This window comes from Bos taurus, chromosome 6 (genome assembly GCF_002263795.3).
Source record: "Bos taurus isolate L1 Dominette 01449 registration number 42190680 breed Hereford chromosome 6, ARS-UCD2.0, whole genome shotgun sequence".
Taxonomy (NCBI): Eukaryota; Metazoa; Chordata; class Mammalia; order Artiodactyla; family Bovidae; genus Bos; species Bos taurus.
The window spans coordinates 16,332,788-16,354,087 of record NC_037333.1 but is presented as its reverse complement, the minus strand read 5'-3'; the positions used below and the strand labels follow the sequence as shown (position 1 = coordinate 16,354,087).

At 38.4% G+C, this 21,300-nt stretch overlaps 1 protein-coding gene across 1 annotated transcript in view; it reads right to left on the bottom strand.

The window, feature by feature from the left end:
* The window catches only part of COL25A1 (collagen type XXV alpha 1 chain), a 512,490-nt gene that overhangs the window by 169,279 nt on the left and 321,911 nt on the right, over positions 1-21,300 (bottom strand). The window contains exons 6-7 of the mRNA XM_024993507.2: positions 8,002-8,028; positions 7,826-7,852 (exon numbers count right to left, since the gene is read on the bottom strand). Of these exons, the coding sequence (XP_024849275.1) occupies positions 7,826-7,852; positions 8,002-8,028 (54 nt within the window). The remainder of the gene's footprint in view (positions 1-7,825; positions 7,853-8,001; positions 8,029-21,300) is intronic.

The following is a 21,300-nucleotide window of genomic DNA, read 5'->3' as shown; positions in this document are numbered from 1 at the left end:
TTAGAAAATTTAACATGGTCACAACTTTACCCATGATCACCGATTTTGGATGTAAATCCAGTGTGAGTCAAAATTTTCTCTCACTTTCTGCTTTAAGACTTTACTTTTGTCAAATTCTCCTCTACTAGTAATAATCCTGGTTTTCCCTTTCTGTCTGCCCAGGTTTTTGCTTGGTGCTTGTGGCAGACAAGATTGATGAGATGATGCAACTTTCCTTTCGAATTCTACTGCAAACATAGAGCTTTCTCCAATATTCTGGTCACTCTTTTGGAATTTCTGCCTTGGCTCACCAACTTAGCCACACTCCACTGCTCATTATGGTACTGAGTTCTGCTCAGTGTGGCCCTGAACTTCCAATCACACCTGATGAGCCAGTCCATGCCCTCTACTCAATTCTCCATTGAGGACTGGACATTATCCCTATAGCCCAGACTTTTGTGACCTTGACCAGATGACTGACATCATTTCCTGGTCTACTTGGTCTCCTTCCTTTCAGTCTTTTCCAATTCCTTTCCATACTTAATACTATTACCATATAGATTTTCATAAGGAACATTTGGTAATTATACTGAATAGTCTAGTGGTAATATACAATAAATGTTATACTCAAAAATCTTCAATGGTTCCTTATTGCTCACCACACAAGACATTAAAAATGTGCTGCTACTCTGCTCTGCTAAGTCACTTCAGTCGTGCAACCAACTCTGTGCGACCCCATAGACGGCGGCCCACCAGGCTCCCCCATCCCTGGGATTCTCCAGGCAAGAACACTGGAGTGGGTTGCCATTTCCTTCTCCAATGCATGAAAGTGAAAAGTGAAAGTGAAGTCGTTTAGTCCTGTCTGACTCTTAGCGACCCCATGGATTGCAGCCCACCAGGCTCCTCCGTCCATGGGACTCTCCAGGCAGGAGTACTGGAGTGGGCTATAATGTAACTTTAATAAAGGTTTTACAAACTTATATGGGTACAATTTTTCTATATTTAACTTATTTCCTTGGCAAATGGAATTTTTTCCTTAAATGAATACTGTCATTTCCTGCTTGTGCAATATTATTTGAACTATTTCTTCTTCTTGGAATGTTTATGTCTTGCTCTTCATTCAATCTTTTAATGATTACCCATTTATCAAGTCCTAGTTCAAATGCCATATTTTCTATAGTCTCCAGTGATTATTTAAAATGGAAGATGCAAACCAATACAATATTGTAAAGTTAAAAAATAAAATAAAATAAAATAACACACACACAAAAAAAAATGGAAGATGCTTCACTGATCTAGCATGGCTTAGTATAGCTATTCAAGACATATAATCTACAACCACATAGTTTTCTTATTCAGGCACCCATGAGATCACCAGCTCCTTGAAGGCAGTAATGATGAAATTATATTTTCTTTTAACATTAAACAAATATTCATTTAGTTCTTATTGTCCTATGTGATGGAGGTATGAACAAGCCCTTATTCTCATGGAGTTTTTGTTTTAAAGAAGGGCAAGGACTGATGCTAAAGCTGAAGCTTCAATACTTTGGCCACTTGATGTGAAGAGCCGACTCCTTGGAAAAGACCCTGATGCTGGGAAAGATTGACGGCATGAGGAAAAGGAGACGACAGAGGATGAGGTGAGGATGGCATCATTGACTCAATGGACATGAGTTTGGGAAAACTCTGGGAGTGAAGGACAGGGAAACCTGGCGTGTTACAGTCCATAGGGTCACGATGAGTCAGACAGAACTAAATGATTGAACAACAACGTTTTGCAGATGCCCTTCCTTAAAAAGAAGCAAGTAAATAAATAAACACAATAGGATAATCTCAGATTTACAATGAAGCTGAGAAGTTCTCCCCAAGGAGATATTTGAGAGGAAATCTCAATGATAAGAAAAACCCAATCACAAGAAGACCAGTAAAGAACAAATGGAAAGTCATCACGTTGAGAGTGTGCTGTGTTTAAAGAACACGTGGATGGAACATAGTGGGCGGAGATCAAGACAAGTCCGAGATGAGGTTATAGAGTAGGCAAGGGCAAGAGCAAAAAGGAGCCAAAGCAAAAATAACACCCAGTTGTGGATGTGACTGGTGATGGAAGTAAAATCCAATGCTATACAGAGCAATACTGCATAGGAACCTGGAATGTTAGGTCCATGAATCAAGGCAATTTGGAAGTGGTCGGTCAAACAGGAGATGGCAAGAGTGAACATCGACATTTTAGGAATCAGCGAGCTAAAATGGACTGCATTGGGTGAATTTAACTCAGATGACTATTATATCTACTCCTGTGGGCAAGAATCTCAGGAGAAATGGAGTAGCCATCATAATCAACAAAAGAGTCCAAAATGCAGCAATCTCAAAAATGACAGAATGATCTCTGTTCGCTTCTGCGCCAAATCATTCAATATCACAGTAATCAAAGTCTATGCCCTGACCAGTAATGCTGAAGAAGCTGAAATTGAATGGTGCTATGAAGACCTACGAGACCTTCTAGAACTAAAAACCAAAAAGATGTCCTTTTCATTATAGGGGACTGGAATGCAAAAGTAGGAAGTCAAGAAATATCTGGAGTAACAGGCAAATTTGGCCTTGGAGCACAGAATGAAGCAGGGCAAAGGTTAATAGAGTTTTGCCAAGAGAATGCACTGGTCATAGCAAACGCCCTCTTCCAACAACCCAAGACAAGACTCTACACATGGACATCACTAGATGGTCAATACCAAAATCAGATTGATTATATTCTTTACAGTCAAAGATGGAGAAGCTCTATACAGTCAGCAAAAACAAGACTGGGAGCTGACTGTGGCTCAGATCATGAACTCTTTATTGACAAATTCAGACTTAAATTGAAGAAAGCAGGGAAAATCACTAGATCATTCAGATATGACCTAAATCAAATCCCTTATGATTATACAGTAGAAGTGAGAAATAGATTCAAGGGATTAGATCTGATAGACAGAGTGCCTGAAGAACTATGGACAGAGGTTCGTGACATTGTACAGGAGGCAGGGATCAAGACCACCCCCAAGGAAAAGAAATGCAAAAAGGCAAAATGGTTGTCTGAGGAGGCCTTACAAATAGCTGTGAATAGAAGAGAAACAAAAAGCAAAAGAGAAAAAGAAAGATATACCCATTTGAATGCAGAGTTCCAAAGAATAGCAAGGAGAGATAAGAAAGCCTTCCTCAGCGATCAATGCAAAGAAATAGAGGAAAACAATAGAATGGGAAAGTCTAGAGATCTCTTCAAGAAAATTAGAGATACCAAGGGAACATTTCATCCAAAGATGGGCACAATAAAGGACAGAAATGGTATGGATCTAACAGAAGCAGAAGATATTAAGAAGAGGTGGCAAGAATACACAGAAGAACTATACAAAAAAAGAACTTCACGACCAGATAATCACAATGGTGTGATTACCAATCTAGAGCCAGACATCCTGGAACGTGAAGTCAAGTGGGCCTTAGGATGCATCACTATGAACAGAGCTAGTGGAGGTGATGGAATTCCAGCTTAGCTATTTCAAATCCTAAAAGATGATGCTATGAAAGTGCTGCACTCAATATGCCAGCAAATTTGGAAAACACAGCAGTGGCCACAGGACTGGAAAAGGCCAGTTTTCACTCCAATCCGAAAGAAAGGCAGTGCCAAAGAATGCTCAAACTACCACACAATTGCACTCAACTCACACGTTAGTAAAATAATGCTCAAAATTCTCCAAGCCCGCCTTCAACAGTACATGAACTGTGAACTTCCAGATGTTCAATGTTGTTTTAGAAAAGGCAGAGGAACCAGAGATCAAATTGCCAACATCCGTTGGATGACTGAAAAAGCAAGAGAGTTCCAGAAAAACATCTACTTCTGCTTTACTGACTATGCCAAAGGCTTTGACTGTGTGGATCACAACAAACTGTGGAAAATTCTGAAAGAGGTGGGAATACCAGACCATCTGACCTGCCTCCTGAGAAACTTGTGTGCAGGTCAAGAAGCAACAGTTTGAACTGGACATGGAACAACAAACTGGTTACAAATAGGAAAAGGAGTACATCAAGGCTGTATATTGCCATCCTGTTTATTTAACTTATATACAGAGTGAGTGAGTGAAGTCGCTCAGTTGTGTCCAACTCTTTGCAACCCCACAGACTGTAGCCTACCAGGCTCCTCTGTCCATGGGATTTTCCAGGCAAGAGTACTGGAGTGGGTTGCCATTTCCTTCTCCAGAGGATCTTCCCGACCCAGGGATCGAACCCAGGTCTCCCACATTGTAGGCAGACGCTTTACCATCTGAGCCACCAGGGAACATCATGAGAAATCATGGACTGGAAGAAGCACAAGCTGGAATCAAGATTGCTGGTAGAAATATCAGTAACCTCAGATATGCAGATGACACCACCCTTATGGCAGAAAGCGAAGAACTAAAAAGCCTCTTGATCAAAGTGAAAGAGGAGAGTGAAAAAGTTGGCTTAAAGCTCAACATTCAGAAAACTAAGATTATGGCATCCGGTCCCATCACTTCATGGCAAATAGATGGGGAAACAGTGGAAACAGTAACAGACTTTATTTTGGGGGGCTCCTAAATCACCTAGATGGTAACTGCTGCCATGAAATTAAAAGATGCTTACTCCTTGGAAGGAAAGTTATGGCCAACCTAGACAACATGTTATAAAGCAGAGATACTACTTTACCAACAAAGGTCCATCTAGTCAAAGCTATGTTTTTCCAGTAGTCATGTATGGATATGAGAGTTGGACTATAAAGAAAGCTGAGCACTGAAGAATTGATGCTTTTGAACTGTGGTGTCAGAGAAGACTCTTGAGAGTCCCTTGGATTGCAGTGAGATATAACCAGTCCATCCTAAAGGAAATCAGTCCTGAATATTCATTAGAAGGGCTGATGCTGATGCTGAAACTCCAATACTTTGGCCACCTGATGTGAAGAACTGATTCATTGGAAAAGACTCTGATGCCGGGAAAGACTGAGGGAGGAGGAAAAGGGGAAGACAGAAGATGAGATGCTTGGATGGCATCACCAACCTAATGGACATGAGTTTGAGTAAACTGCCAGGAGTTGGTGATGGATAAGGAGGCCTGGTGTGCTGCAGTCCATGGGGTCGCAAAGAGTTGGACATGACTGAGCGACTGAACTGAAGTGAACTAAAGGGCAAGATCTTGAAGGTCCATGGAGGCCAAGCAAAGTGGTTTGGATTTCATTCTAAGGTTTAAAACAAGGAGTAACACAATTTAATTTAAAGCATAAAATGGTTTCTGGGTGCTGTTTAGGAAATGCATTGTACAGGGTAAGAGCAGAAACAAAATCAATTGGAACAGTACAGCAGCGACGAAGAACTGAGAATAGGCTGAATCTGCTGGTATTAGAAGAGAACAAGAGAAGTGGATACATTGGTAGTCTCTATAGTGTTAAGTATGGTACCTTGAGCATAGCAGACACTCAATATATACTGATAAATACATGTCCAAGTATTTCAAGATAGCTCTACTTTCTTAATATTTATTTTATCTTCGAATTTTTCCTTCTTTGATTCACATATTATGACCTATTATATTCCTGTCTGGCATTTGGGGAGCCAAAAAAAAAAAAGAGAGAGAACTTCACTTTCAAGAAAATAGCATACATCCCAGTGGAAAGTTAGATAACAAAGAATTAAAATAATGGAAGATCATATAGTTATGGAAAGAAATAAATTACTTGGAATTATGTTTGTTCAAAATTCAAAATTCTATGATAGGATGAAAATGGAAAGGATATTTAAATACAAAGATCTACATTTTTAAAAAGAGAGCCTCTGTCAGCATCAGCTGGAATAGTGTGCTCATAAAGAATATGGGAAATGTTGGTTTTCATTAAAATTAAAGACATTTCCAGTTCTAACTAACTTTTGATTTTCCTGGAAATATAAAATCTTCATTTTGCCATACTGATATGTGAATTTTCTAAAAAGTAGCTGACACTACTTATATTATAAATGTAAGATTGCTAGATGTGTCCTGCCTTGTTTCTAAATTAGGAATCTGAGAAAAGCCAGGCAATTCCATAAGTTTTCACGTGCATATTCATATATACTTCCCAGGACATTTAAATTTTTATCCATAAAGATTCATCTTGCATTATGAATTCAATCAAAATTGTTTCAACCCAAAGCAAAATCCAGATGAAAATGGGATCAATTTTTGCCACTTTCCAGCTAAAATGCTAAGTGGCCCCTGAATTGTGTGAAACTTGGCCCCAGTCAGTGTGAAAATTGGCTGAAATCTGTATGAAAGGCAGTCTGGGTTCGTCAAAGTAGTTCATGAACTTTGGCCACACTTGCAAGGAACCTGGTCCAAGTCTTAGTTTGTAATGCAACATGAAACCAGGTGAATTTCACATGGTTTCGGGTTTCATCCTGAAAATTTGGCCTTGCTTTATAATCAATCATCACTTTTTGGAACGATGAAAGCCAACACACCTTTTTGAAAATGAGGGCTGTGTGCACACTGATGACAGCTAAGCTGTGAACCACCCTTTCATTTCCTTTGCCAAAAGAAGATTTAGAATAGAAACAGTTTCTCTCTTACCTGGAAAGGGCAAATCGAGTGATTTTGATATTGCATGTGGAAAGAAATGATACTCAGTGCATGGGAACATGCCACAAGAAAAAACTGCCACATACAGGGAAGGTGGCTACATTCTAATCATTGAAGGCTATGAGAATTTTATTCCATTCACATCCATGCCACTCATGATGTTTAATCCTTGACCATTAAGATGAAGTTTCAACTGGACATCAGACAGAAAAACTGCCATGAGAAACAGAATGCTCTGAAGCATAGTCATTATTTCTACATGAAGAAATGGCAGAAGAATAGAAAGGAAAGTAAATCATACCATAATTTTCATCTAGTTTACTAAATAGGAGGAGTAAGACTACAAACTTCTCAAGTTTTCATTGACTGTATCTTTCATGATACTGCAGTGTAAGTAAATTCCATAATTAATTTCACAGAGTGAATTTCACAAAAAAACCTACACAGTTCTGTTTTCAACCTGAAAGTTTTAAAAGTGCTTTTCCACTGTAAAAAATGACTCTCTTCAACCAGATACTCGCATTTGTGCATAGTGACACGAGAAAATTGAGAGGTATGTCTGCACAGAGCCACTACATCATTGGAACAGTATGTCTGAACATTTGGGTAATAAGGCACAGATGTGAGGCAGAGGACTTGGCACTACCAAGGTAACAACGAAGCATTCACCACTGTGTTTTGATGGGTTAAAAAGCCATATTTGAGAAGAATAAAAGAATGCCCCTCCTCCCTGGAATGCTAAATGATATTATACCTTTTATCTGTTTAAAATTCTATAAAGAATAAGAATTTCAAATAACTATTATTCAAACTTTTGAAGAAAATATATAAAATACATTAATATTTTCATCTATAATACAACACATTTATGCAATGGCACATAAAGTTTAACTGCAAAAAAAGCCAAACTCAATAGGAATCCACATGGCCTCTATGTTACAAAACCATGCATACTAATCTGAAGGACCCAATGGCCAATGGAAGGGTGGTTGTTGTTGACTTTTAGTTGATTCTGGCCCTTAATCAGAAGGGATCATTGTTGTAGAGTGTCCTATTTACAGGCATCAAGATAATGCAACAAGATATAAACATGAGTTATAATTAAGGCTATTTCAGTTGTAAGTAGTATGGTATTTTTGTTAGCCATTACTAAACCACATGACACAACATAGTTATGGGGCCAGGGCTACTTTAATTCAATGAATTTGGAGCTAAAAACTAATTTTCTGCCCAGGCAAGGAAGAGAACAACTTACCCGAGGTCCCTGATCGCCTTGTTCTCCCTGTAGAGTAGGAAAATGAGAAGATAGATAGTTTTTACAATAAAGTCTGTAGATGATGTTCATTAAAAAGATCTAAATATAACATAGTATAAGGCAGGCCAGTGTGGATTTCCTCTAACTTAATTTGTTTCTTCTATATACTTTCTTACCTTATCACCTTTTGGACCAGGAGGGCCCTGAAATAAGGGAAAAAGAAAGACAAAAAAATTTTTTAATATATTTTAAAATATAGCTTGAATAGATCAGCTAGGGTTAGTCACAGATTCATGCAAAGGACACAGATTTGTACCTGTCAATGAGGTTTCTCAAGGGATTTTAGGTTCTAAAACTATAATTATAATATGATTAGAATGCAAAAATGGTATTATTTATATAAACAGGAAAGCATACCTGTCATAAGCATATAAAATGCTGAATAAATTTTCACAAGCTAAACATATCTAATGCACATAGAATGTAGCTAAAGAAACCCCAAATCTCCTGTTGCGATGTTTCCTTGTTACTCCTCACCACCAATAATAATCACTATTCTGACTTCTGATAGAATAGTTTACCTGTTTTTGTACTATATATAAAGGTACTTCTTAGCTGTCATCCATTTGGTGTTTTAGCCTCTTTTGCTTCAGTTCAGTTTAGTTCAGTCGCTCAGTCGTGTCTGACTCTTTGCGACCCCATGAATCGCAGCACGCCAGGCCTCCCTGTCCATCACCAACTCCAAGAGTTCACTCACACTCACATCCATCAAGTCAGTGATGCCATCCAGCCATCTCATCCTCTGTCATCCTCTTCTCCTCCTGCCCCCAATCCCTCCCAGCATCACAGTCTTTTCCAATGAGTCAACTCTTCGCATGAGGTGGCCAAAGTACTGGAGTTTCAGCTTTAGCATCATTCCTTCCAAAGAAATCCCAGGGCTGATCTCCTTCAGAATGGACTGGTTGGATCTCCTTGCAGTCCAAGGGACTCTCAAGAGCCTTCTCCAACACCACAGTTTAAAGGCATCAATTCTTCGGCGCTCAGCTTTCTTCACAGTCCAACTCTCACATCCTTACATGACCACAGGAAAAACCATAGCCTTGACTAGATGGACCTTTTTTGGCAAAGTAATGTCTCTGCTTTTCAATATGGTATCTAGCTTGGTCATAACTTTTCTTTTGCTTAGCATGTGTGAAATTCATGCAAAATTTTGTGCGTAGTTATAGATCGTTCTCACTACCTTATAATATCACTCTGTGTGAATAAACCATTATTTATTTATTTGTCCTACTATTGACATCCATTTGTTTCCAGAAGTTTTTAGGTCTTGGTTATTACAAATATGCTGCTATAAACGTCCTAGTGTATGTCTTTTGCTAAAAACTGTATACATTTCTATTGGGTGTATATCTAGGAGTAGAATTTTTACATTACAGAGAATACATATGTTCAGATTATTAGTTAGTAGATACTGTCAAATAGCATTTCACTATGGTTCTAACAATTATACTTCCATCAGCAATGTATGAGAATTTTCAGTTCCCCTGTATCATCACCAATACTTGGTATTTTCCATCTTTTTCATTTTAGACACTCTGGTGGGAGGTGTAGCGGTTTTACAGAGTGTCTTAATTTTTGTAATTCTCCAGCGATTAAGTTGAACTCTTTTTAATAAATGTATTGGCTGTTTTGTATCTTTGTATCTTCTTCCATACAGTATTTATTCATGTCATTTTCTATTGAGTTGTCCTATTATTTGCTGGAGTTCATCATATACTATACATTGGATAAATAGATTAGATAGACAGATAAGAGCTCTTTACATATCTGAATATGAGTCTTTTGTCAGAAAAGAATATATTTATTACAAATATATTCTCCCACAGTGCATATTGAGTTTACATTCTCTTAAAGGTGTTTTTGATGAATAGTTCTTAAATTCAATTTAACATTTTTTATGTTTATAGTTATCTCTTTTAGTGTTCCACTTAAGAAATTTTTGCCTCTTCCAAGGTCATTTATATGATGTGAGGTCAAAGTCAAGATGCTTTTCTTCCCCATATGGCTATCAAATTAACCCAAAAGCATTCACTGAAAATGCCTCCTTTCCCCATCAAAGTACAATGTTATCTTTGTCATAAGTCAGATGATGGGTGGGTCTTTTGGAGATTTTTATTTTGTTGGCCAGTTGTCTATTATTCAGCCACATTGAGATTTTTTTACCTTTGAACAAAAATACTAGCAGGAAACATGAATTCTAGACATCGATTTTTTTTTTTTCCCCTAGCTCTCAAAGTTTTTAAGAGCTAAAGATACAGAGAGCTGATCATTGGAAAAGACCCTGATGCTGGGGAAGACTTAGGACAGGAGGAGAAGGGGACGACAGAGGATTAGGTGGTTGGATAGCATCACCGACTCAATGGACATGAAGTCTGAGCAAGCTCTAGGAGATAGTGAAGGACAGGGAAGCCTGGTGTGCTGCAGTCCATGGGGTCACAAAGCATCGTACAGGACTGAGCGACTGAACAACAACAAAGATGAAGTCATGTCTCAGGACTCAGCCCACCTGAGGAAGTGGATCATTTCAGCTACCTTCAATCTCTCACCGTCCTCTTTAGCAGGGTTGGGAGACACACACAAGTTAAGATGGGGGTAAAGCCAAAATCCTAGCAAAGTGTCCCTCCCAAGGTCCCATGGAGACTGCTGTCTCATTTCAGGTGGGAATGTAAGAATGCTCTACCTACCAAAAGATATACTGCTAAACATGAGTTACAGAGGAGCTGTGCCAAATTTCCACTCTGCAGCACTTCTGGTAACAGCTGTAAGGTGAGCATGACATTAACAAGAACATCATGTCTTCTCTTCTGTACGTTTTGCCATCAACAAAGGACTTTCAACTGTTACTACATTTACTCTTCTCCCAATCTAATGAGGAAAGTATCATGATATTCCTGTTACAGATTCCAGAAATAAAACTTGAAGATTATCAAGGTTGGATCTCTTGTAAGTGAGCTGGCCAGGACCATAAGCTAGTCTTGTGTGGCTTTAAAAGCAGTGGATTAGGGTGCTAAGTGTTGGGATGCAGCTCTAGAACTCGCTTCTCCGAAAACCTAATGGGTGCCTGCTTTCACTAGATGCTCTCTTGAATGCCTCCCAATTGCCTTTCATAGCGTCAAGGACAGTGAATTCAAGATCTCAAGTTCAAAATGTGGAAAAGAGGAATTTTAGAGCATCTGGGAGAGCGAGATGGGCTAAGATAATGGAAGCAACTAGACAAACCCTTTTTTTTCTTATGCCCTGTTAATTTTGCCATTAAAATGGGAACCCAAGAAAACTATGTTTCTTAACATTTTTCTTAATATTTTCGGTGAATCAAGTAGCATGTAATAAGAACAGTTTGGTGTCTCTTAAAATTAAGTTTAAGAAATGTATTGGTCATTCTTGACACACACAAAATGCTCACTAATGCCCTACAAGTAGGATTTTGTTTTTGGTGGAGCAGAGGAAACCCAAAGAAATGAATGAGAGGATATCTAGCATCAAGTTTTAGAATTACAACGGAAATTCTCGTCTTGGTTTGATTAGGTAGCATGTTGTTTAACTAATTAGATTTTTATGTACATTCGGTGAATGCCTATAAAGAGTTTGGCAATGTTCTAAACACTGGTGGAGGATATGGTGGGACACGCTGATTTAGAAAAGCTAAACCGACTCTTCTGGAAAAGCTAAATAGCCTATTGCCAAAGTCAAACACTTCTCATACACTGGTGTTAAGAAAAACGACCCCTAAAACAGCCAGCTACTGTAAGGTCACTTACAATTACTGCCAACTCGTCTCCAGTCTCTCCCTCCCACCGCCACCAAAAGATTCTCTTTAAAGCTTAGTTTTCTTTTCGTGCAAGATTTCAGAGGCCAAGCCTCTCATTGTTTCCGTCCCCCAAATTCACTTTGTTAGCTGATATGGCAGGTCTGAGGTCAAAGCTTTTATGAAATTATTTTACAGTGGGCAACAGAAATGATTCTTTTCCCCAAAGTCCAATTACTAACACCAAAGCCACGTGTGTCCACTAGAGTCCTTTAGACAACTTGCCATGAGCGGGGATGCTTAATTCATGAACACATGAAAATTTGCATTCACAATTGAGCAATAAATACTGCTGCTTCAAAAGGGAGTGTTTCTGAGCAGACAGAATGGCGTCCTGGCACCTGCCAGCTCAAGACAGAGCCGAAGCAGGGGTCAGCCTCCATCCACAGCTGCGGTGGCTGCTCTGGACACTCCAGACCCCATTTGTGCTCCCGGGATTAACGCAGGTGTTTTCTTCTGCTCTGAGTGAAATCCCACCCTTCTTTCTAAACTGGATCCTTCACACTGCAAATATGAGTTAAATGTGCAGAAAAACGTGAGCTACCTTAGCAACATAGGTAGTATTTAAAAATTTGGAAGCCATGACCCTTTTAAATTAAAACATTAGAATTGAAAGAAGGGTTACTTTGATTATTAACTTTTAAAATTAAAGCTGGGTCATGATTTAAGTTTTGTGTTTTGTTTTGTTTTGTTTTTTTTTGTCTTTAGAGTAAAACAAAACAAAATCCTCTGGTATAAACTAAAGGATAGGCAGCAATACAAATAAATGAATTATTTGAATCAGAGTATTTTATAATGGCTTTTTGCTGCTTCCACCTACACTGAGCTAACAATCTAATATTTAGTGGACAAATATGTTGCCCAGATATCAGTATCAATGGCTGGTTGGTAACTACTTGAAGGTAAAAGCCTGTTGCTAAAACAAGGTTGCGGTCAGTGGGAAGGAAATGCAGTAAAATTACTCATCACAAATAGGTGAATAGAGTCACAGCTTTATATGAGGCTTTTTTTTTTAGGATTCCTGTCCTTCCGATCTTGTCTGGTATGTTGAAGTCAGATGTTTAATAATGTCTACTTTAATAAATAAATAAGAGTATTTTAAATAATTTTATAAGTAGTTTTATGTAATTAGCTCTAATTGCATAAATTTGAAGGTGTTAACAAAATCTTTCTTATTCGTGTTGTTACCTAACAGCTGGAACATTTCTTTTAGAGCATTGTTAGTGTTCTTAACTTACTACCAAAGTATTTATAAATTTCAGTGGCAAACTTCAAATTAGTTCCTATTCAAGTGACTTCAAATACAGAACTTAAAGCAACAAATCTATTTGTAACAAGACTTTAATGTGGGCCTATAATAATTTTAGTCTCCTAAATTCTATTTCTATCCAAACAACTAAGGTTTCAGCTCTTCTTCCACAGTCTATTATCTACTTCAATTAAATGATAAAACCAAATTAAAAGCACAAGAATAAGAGGCAAAATAAATGAAATTCAGGAAAATAGGAATTTCAATCTATATAAAAGTAATCCAAATATATCTGAAAAAGACAGATACATTCATAGGGGTTGAATGGACCAATAAAGTCATTTCACTCACAAGAACTGTAAATTTTGTCTACTTTGAACTGGCAACAGCTAAAGAGGGAATAATTTTTATAAGACGGCAGTAATGAAAAAAATAAATAAATTCTGCTAGAGGTATGCAAATGGAAAAGGAGCAAACCCTGGAAATTCTTGGCAGCCAGAACTGCTGAAATAAGAATGATGGAATAAGAATCACAGAAAAGTGTAAATCATTTGTATTTTTGATATAAAACAATCCTTTTTCTGATGAATCTCTGCATTACTGTAGAATTGTGAGGACAAGCAAGTTTCATTTTCTAAGCCTTTATGACCAACTGTAGTGGCTCAGATGGTAAAGAATCTGCCCGCAATGCAGGAGACCAGGGTTCAATCCCTGGGTCAGGAAGATCCCCTGGAGGAGGACATGACTACCCATTCCAGCATTCTTGCTTGGAGAAGTCCATGGACAGAGGAGCCTAGCGGGGCTACAGCCGGGGGTTGTTAAGAGTCAGATATGGCTGAGGGACTAACACTTTCACTTTTTCATCAGTCAGGCAATGTGCTCTGAGTCTGGACACGTAAATATAATTATAACTAGTGAAATAAATGCTATGTTGTCTGAGAACAAAAAGGAATGAAGGTAGGAGAGCTGGAATTTAAAAGATGATATTGGAACTGGCTCTGGAAAGTTGGCTGGGATAAGGGAGACTGGGGTGGGGGGGGGGGTGGGGGGAGTGGGGCTGTTCAGGCAGAAGGAATGAACATGTAGATGTGTGAGAGGCTATCTGGCCATCAGAGAAAGATGAGGAGTTCAGAGTGGTAAGATCCTATGTGGTGTGGGGAGTAGAGATAGGGAATAGCAGGAAAGAGATTTGGGAAGACTGGCTAACAATACCTAGGTCCCTGGGCTGATTTGGTCATCAATTTAACAAGGGAGTAGCAAGATCAAGTGTACTTCATGGAACTTTGATGAGAGCATGGAATGCTTTTCTTCTTAGGAAGTTGTTGCCTTGGTCCAAGAGAGACATGGTAAAGATCTGAATTAAAATCATGACAATGAGGACACAGGGAAAGTTCTAGATTTAGGAGACACTTCTGAGGTAGAATTAACAAGCCCAGTTAACTCTTTGGACTTGGGGGCCACTGACAGATCATCATGGTTGAAGAAGTCCTACTTATTTGAAGTTTGCAATTTAGTGCATTTGAAGAAAAGCACTGACCTAAGCTGGTTTAGGGCTTCCCTGGTGGCTCAGATGGTAAAAAATTTGCCTGCAATGTGGGACATCCAGGTTCGATCCCTGGATCAGGAAGATGCCCTGGAGAAGGAAAGGCTACCCACTCCAGTATCCTTGCCTGGAGAATTCCAAGGACAGAGGAGCCTGGTGGGCTTACAGTCCATGCTGTAGAGTTGGACACTACTGAACAACTAAAACTTTCACTTTTCAAGCAAGATCAACCCTGATAAACACAGCAGCTCCAGAGGGAAGTGAACCCCACAAAGTGTAAAATCTGGTTTTAGGGATGTATTTCAAATCCAAAGAGAGTACTGGCAGATTTGGCTGACCTAATCAAAAATAGCTGAGAGAGAGAGAGAGTTCTCTATCATGCTATGCTATGCTATGCTAAGTCACTTCAGTCGTGTCCGACTCTGTGTGACCCCATAGACGGCAGCCCACCAGGCTTCCCCGTCCCTGGGATTCTCCAGGCAAGAACAATGGAGTGGGTTGCCATTTCCTTCTCCAATGCATGAAAGTGAAAAGTGAAAGTGAAGTCGCTCAGTCGTGTCTGACCCTCAGCGACCCCATGGACTGCAGCCTTCTAGGCCCCTCCATCCATGAGATTTTCCAGGCAAGAATACTGGAGTGGGGTGCCATTGCCTTCTCCGGTTCTCTATCATACCATTGGGTAAAAAGAACATGGATGATATACGGTAGTCATACTGTGCTGCCACCATACCGAAACCATCCTTCTTCTAGGTCAACTTATAAATAAATAAAGTATATTTCCCTTTTAAACTGTAAACTGAAAATGGAATCATATATTTTAAAAGCATTTCTGTAGTCTTTTAAGGATAAAGAAGACAGAGTCTGCTGCATGGCCATTCTTTGGAAGCACAGCACAGCCTCAGTGGCTACTACATGTTTGATGTCTGTGTGCTCAGGCACCCTTGAAGACATTTCTTTATCAATATCCAGTCTCTCAGGGATGAAGGAAACATGAAGTATCTGGCATTCTCTTGTAGGATGGAAGCCTCATTTCTACTCATTGCAGGATTTCCATCTTCTCCCTGACTCTATCATTCACTTGGCCCACTGTACCAATGAAGATACTCAAAACCATATAGGCACGAAGAAACTGAATTTGGGACCATGGTTCTCAGCATGCATCTGAAACTGCACAAAATCATACTGCAAAGAGCATCAACAATGAAAAAATCTACCATTTACTTGAAAAATAGGGACCCTAGCTATTTGCATGTGGATAAACCTACCTTCCTTATAAATAAAGTGCACTTTCGCATAGGTTCACCTCTAACTAAAGTGTGAACATGTGTTCTTCCAAGGCTATACCTCAACCTTGAACTCATACGTGTATACCATCTTCTGCTTTAACACCATAATATATTTTTAGGAACATTTCTTTCTCAAATCACCAATTTTTTTGTTTCACAGAATTCCAACTTTGCAAATAACTTCAGTTAATAATGTGCAAATATAAAGATTTTTATGGAAAACCTGATGTGAAAATGTAGGAGCTCCTATGTATAAGTATAGATCAGTGTATGGTTATATGTGTGCTTGTGTATAATTTCTTTTTAAACGTCTCAGAAAACAGTAAAAAAGAGAAAGAAAAAAAAGTATAATTTGGGGGAATTATTTTTAAATAAAATACATAAAATAAATTATCTTGGTGATTAAAAGTTCAAGGTTTGGAGTCAAACAGATCCAGACTCAAATGCTGGTTGTCATCACCTGTGTGATCTTGCAGGTTAAATATTCTCTTTGAGCCTCAGTTTCTTCATCTGAAAAATGGGGTAAGCAATACTTACTGTTTGCTTAAATAAAACATTGTCCATGAAGGAACTTGTAGAATGCCTGATCTACTAATGGTAATAATTATGATTCACACACTCAACATTTAAAACATTTTAACCATTCTAAACATAAAAGTAAATTTCTTTTTCAGATACTTGACCTGAGGATGAAGAAAGTAAACATATTGATTTCCTAAAATCAATAAGCAATGCAGTGAGAAATGTATTAGGTAGAAGGTTGAAAACATTTGAAGACTGCAGGTTTAATATAGGTTACTTCAATGTTCAGGAATTATCACCAAAAACAAAATAAAACACTTAATTGTCGTTTTAACCACATTACTTTGACTAAATAAGATCAAACTTTAGGCCCTAGAACTACCTAGTCATCCTAGTATACAGTAGGTGCTCAGTCAAGTCTTGTGAATTGAACACACAGAAAGATAAGAATGCCTCAAAACTTTCTGTGTTCAAAGAAACAACATACAAAAGAATTATCCAAGAACCAGATTCAATGTTGCTGCAGAAGAACTGTGTTTATTATAGTGTCGACTCTGCTAAGCCAGGGAAGGGAGTTATAGCTATAAACAGATTTATAGCTTCAGACTTTACACCTTTCATTTTGCATTGAAGATTAAAAGAGATGAAGCAGAAAAAGGGGATCAGTATATACAGAAATTTAAAATATCAAAACCAGCCCCTCTTATTGAGAAACTAATCTTTACAGCTCTTATTTCGTGGGCCTTTTCTGTAGTAAGATCGTAAGTGTAAGTTCTTTTGTGATGTCAGCTTGAGCCTTGACCAGGGACTATATGTACCCATGATCAGTTTTAAATCATGAGTAGCTGCCATAAGGAAACAATTAGTGAAGTCTAGCACTAAAAGAAAATTTAGAAAAATCAAACATTAAAAAAAGGACTCTCAAAAGCAAGGTTGATGTAGCTCAATGGAGTTAAGGGCTTATAAAACAGCAGGAACCAGGGAAGCTCACTGTGGCTTTCTTTCCTAACACAATACAAATTAAATACAGTCAAATTACTGCTCCTGCCAATCAAAACCAAGAGGTCCCTTCTTTCTAGAATCATCCCTTACATCCAAATATTCTAAGAGATTGTCAAAACTTTTTTTGTTTAACTTTGCTTTTTTTTTCTTTAACTCATTTTTAAGAGGTCAAATAAAATGAACTCCATGGTGAAAGACTTGGAATCCTAAACATTCCTTTTGTCGAAACAAAGTATCAACTTGCTCTCCAAATGCCCACAGTAGCCCCTGTGATTTTACAGCTAATGGTGTAAACTATCCTACAATACTCTTAGTGTCCTCAATATAACTAAAATGTATTCAGAAGTAGATTCATCTTTAAACCTTGTGTTTAATTTACAATCGTCTATTTTTGCATGGTTCCTAATATACTGTCTCCAAATCATTTTGCCCAGGCTATTTAAGAAACACTGGTTTGAAGGTCACTTTGATTCTTGGCTTCACTTGTAATATCTCACAGAGCAATATTGATTTTGTGAAGGGCACCTAAACAGATCCCAGGGATGGGAGTATCATGTTTCCTTTGAGTCTAAGGAGACTCAGAGAGGGAATGGAAAAAAGAACTGTCAGATGAGGCTGGGAGAGCCTGAATGTGGTTCCTCTATGATTCCTGAGCTTCCTATATAAATTAGAAGCCCAATCTCCCTCATTCTCAGCTGATGACTAAATAGAGCAAAAGCATTTAATGGAAGCTTCTACAACTACCGTGCTCTCCATCTCCATGTTTTCCTGTATCTTCACCTCCTCTCTCCTGGGTGAAGGTAATATCAGATTTATTCCCTCCACCCTCATGCTGCTCTTCACTGTTGCTCTCACTTGTCTTTTCAACCATTACCATTAATTTCCAAAATATACAAACAGTTCATACAACTCAACAACAAAAAAGCAAACAACCCAACTGAAAAACAGGTATAAGTCCTAAAGGGGCATTTCCCCAAGGAATAAATACAAATTGCCAATAGGCACATGAAAAGATGCTCAACATCGCTAATTATTGGAGAAATGCAAATGAAAACTACAATAAGGTACCACCTCACACTGGTCAAAATGGCCATCATTAAAAACTCTACAAATAACAAATGCCAGAGAGGATGTGGAGAAAAGGGAACCCTCCTATACTGTCAGTGTGAATCTAACTTGGTGCAGTCACTATGGAGAACAGTATGGAGGTTCCTCAGACTACTAAACACAGAATTACCATATGATCCAGCAATCCCTCCTGAGTATACTTGGACAAAATCATAATTGAAAAAGATACATGCACTCCTATGTTCATAGCAGCACTACTCACAACAGCCAAGGCCTGGAAACAACCAAAATGCTCATCAACAGAGGAATGGATAAAGATGTTTACATAAATACAATGGAATACTACTCAGCTATAAACAAGAACAAATTAAGGCCATTTGCAGCCAAATCAATGCAACTAGAGATTGTCATACTGAGTGAAGTAAGTCAGAAAGACAAATACCACATGATATCACTTATATGTAGAATATAAAATATGACCCAAGTGAACTTATCTATGAAACAATCACAGATACAAAACACAGATTGGTGGCTCAAAGGGGAGACGACTGAGGGACAGGTGGGAAGTTGGGGTTAGAGATGTAAGCTATTACACACAGAATGGATAAACAACAAGGTCCTACTGTATAGCCCAGAGAACTATGTCAGTATCCTATGAAAAACCATAATGGAAAAGAATATTTAAAAAGAATTGTATGTGTATATATATATATATATGTATGTATATAGATATATATATCTGAATCATTTTGCTGTATAGCTGAAATTAATACAACATTATAAGTATAATTATACTTCAATAAAAATTTTTTTAAATAAATAAAACTTAAAAAACCATTATAGTGCCCTTGTATTCTTCTTCTTGGTCTTCAAACACATTCCTGCCCCCCTCTCCTAAAGTCAAAGGGAAGAAAAGTTGCCTTTGCCCTCTATTTCACCATTCTAAGGTCCTAACTTCATATCATCTCCAACAAACTTCCCTAAATAATAGACTGGTCATAGAAAGAAAGGAAATTGAATTTGAGGGAAGAGAAAGGAGGTAGCAGAGTAGAAGTCATATTTTTACATTCTGGCCTTGGGAAAAATAAAGTAACATGAGTTGAAATACATATTGGCCTTGAGGGCATTTCTTTCCATCAGAAAGAAGAAAGCTGAGCTATGGGAAGGGAAACTGCTGAGCCAGTCATCGGAGGCCTGGAAATGAGTTACCCTGGGCTAAACCAAAACTAAATAAACCAGAGCTTTGAGAAGGAGGGTTGACAAAGCCCATAAATGTCAAGATTGCCCACATTTGTGTCTAAACCTTTTGTCTTTTCATTTTACTTCCTTCATCAGCTATCAAATATACTATTTGGCTCTAAGTATTACCTGACTTATGTCCTAAATTCTTTTCCAAGCTGCAATCCTGCATTCACAACTGCTCACCAGATGTCTAAGCCAAGATATGCCATCATCAGCTCAACATTCCCAAACCAAACTTCTCAGTTTCTACTGCAAGCCAGTCATGACTTCTGACTTCCTGCTTTTTGTTGAGGGAAGTTTTTGTTGCATTGCTACTCTGCAAGCCTAAAAACTCAAGCGTTATCTCTGATTCAGTAAATGGACTCTATTGACAAGTTCAAGATTCATTCTCCCCCAAATCCTTTGAGTCTAGCTTTCCATTTTGTTGCTACTACCCTTGTTCCATGAAAACAAGAATTTAGCGTGTAAGCATCTTTAGTCTTCCTTTATGCTGCTTCACCCTACATTCTTTTGTCAGGCTCTGTTTTCTAAGGCACATTTCTGAACATATCACTTCTCAGCTCAAAAAACATCCAGGGTTCATTTGTAATCCACAATGAAAAAGTTGTTAAGGCAATGAGCCTCCAAGGATGCAAAAGCGATTAGGTGACAGGTTGTGGAAAGCAGGCCAATACCACTGACTTGTCAATCAACCAAACATTTTATGCCTCTTGACATGATGACATAAGAAATAAATTATGCCTTTATAAGAGACTCTTCCTGAAAATCAAACCAGAACCTAATCAACCCTCTAAATAGAATTTACAGAAGATATTTAAAAGAAATACAGAAGGTAAGAGAATAAGTTAAACAGCACCATAAGAAAGTCAGATCAATGTGTATGCCCAGCAGTGGGATTGCTGGATCATAAGGCAGTTCTATTTCCAGTTTTTTAAGGAATCTCCACACTGTTCTCCATAGTGGCTGTACTAGTTTGCATTCCCACCAACAGTGTAAGAGGGTTCCATTTTCTCCACACCCTCTCCAGCATTTATTGCTTGTAGACTTTTGGATCGCAGCCATTCTGACTGGCATGAAATGGTTCCTCATAGTGGTTTTGATTTGCATTTCTCTGATAATGAGTGATGCTGAGCATCTTTTCATGTGTTTGTTAGCCATCTGTATATCTTCTAGCAATCCCACTGCTGGGCATACACACTGAGGAAACCAGAAGGGAAAAGACACGTGTACCCCAATATTCATTGCAGCACTGTTTATAATAGCCAGGACATGGAAGCAACCTAGATGTCCATCAGCAGATGAATGGATAAGAAAGCTATGGTACATATACACAATGGAGTATTACTCAGCCATTAAAAAGAATACATTTGAATCAGTTCTAATGAGGTGGATGAAACTGGAGCCTATTATACAGAGTGAAGTAAACCAGAAGGAAAAACACTAATACAGTATACTAATGCATATATATGGAATTTAGAAAGATGGTAACAATAACCCTGTGTACGAGACAGCAAAAGAGACACTGATGTATAGAACAGTCTTATGGACTCTGTGGGAGAGGGAGAGGGAGAGGGTGGGGAGATTTGGGAGAATGGCATTGAAACATGTATAATATCATGTATGAAACGAATTGCCAGTCCAGGTTCGATGCACGATACTGGATGCTTGGGGCTGGTGCACTGGGATGGCCCAGAGGGA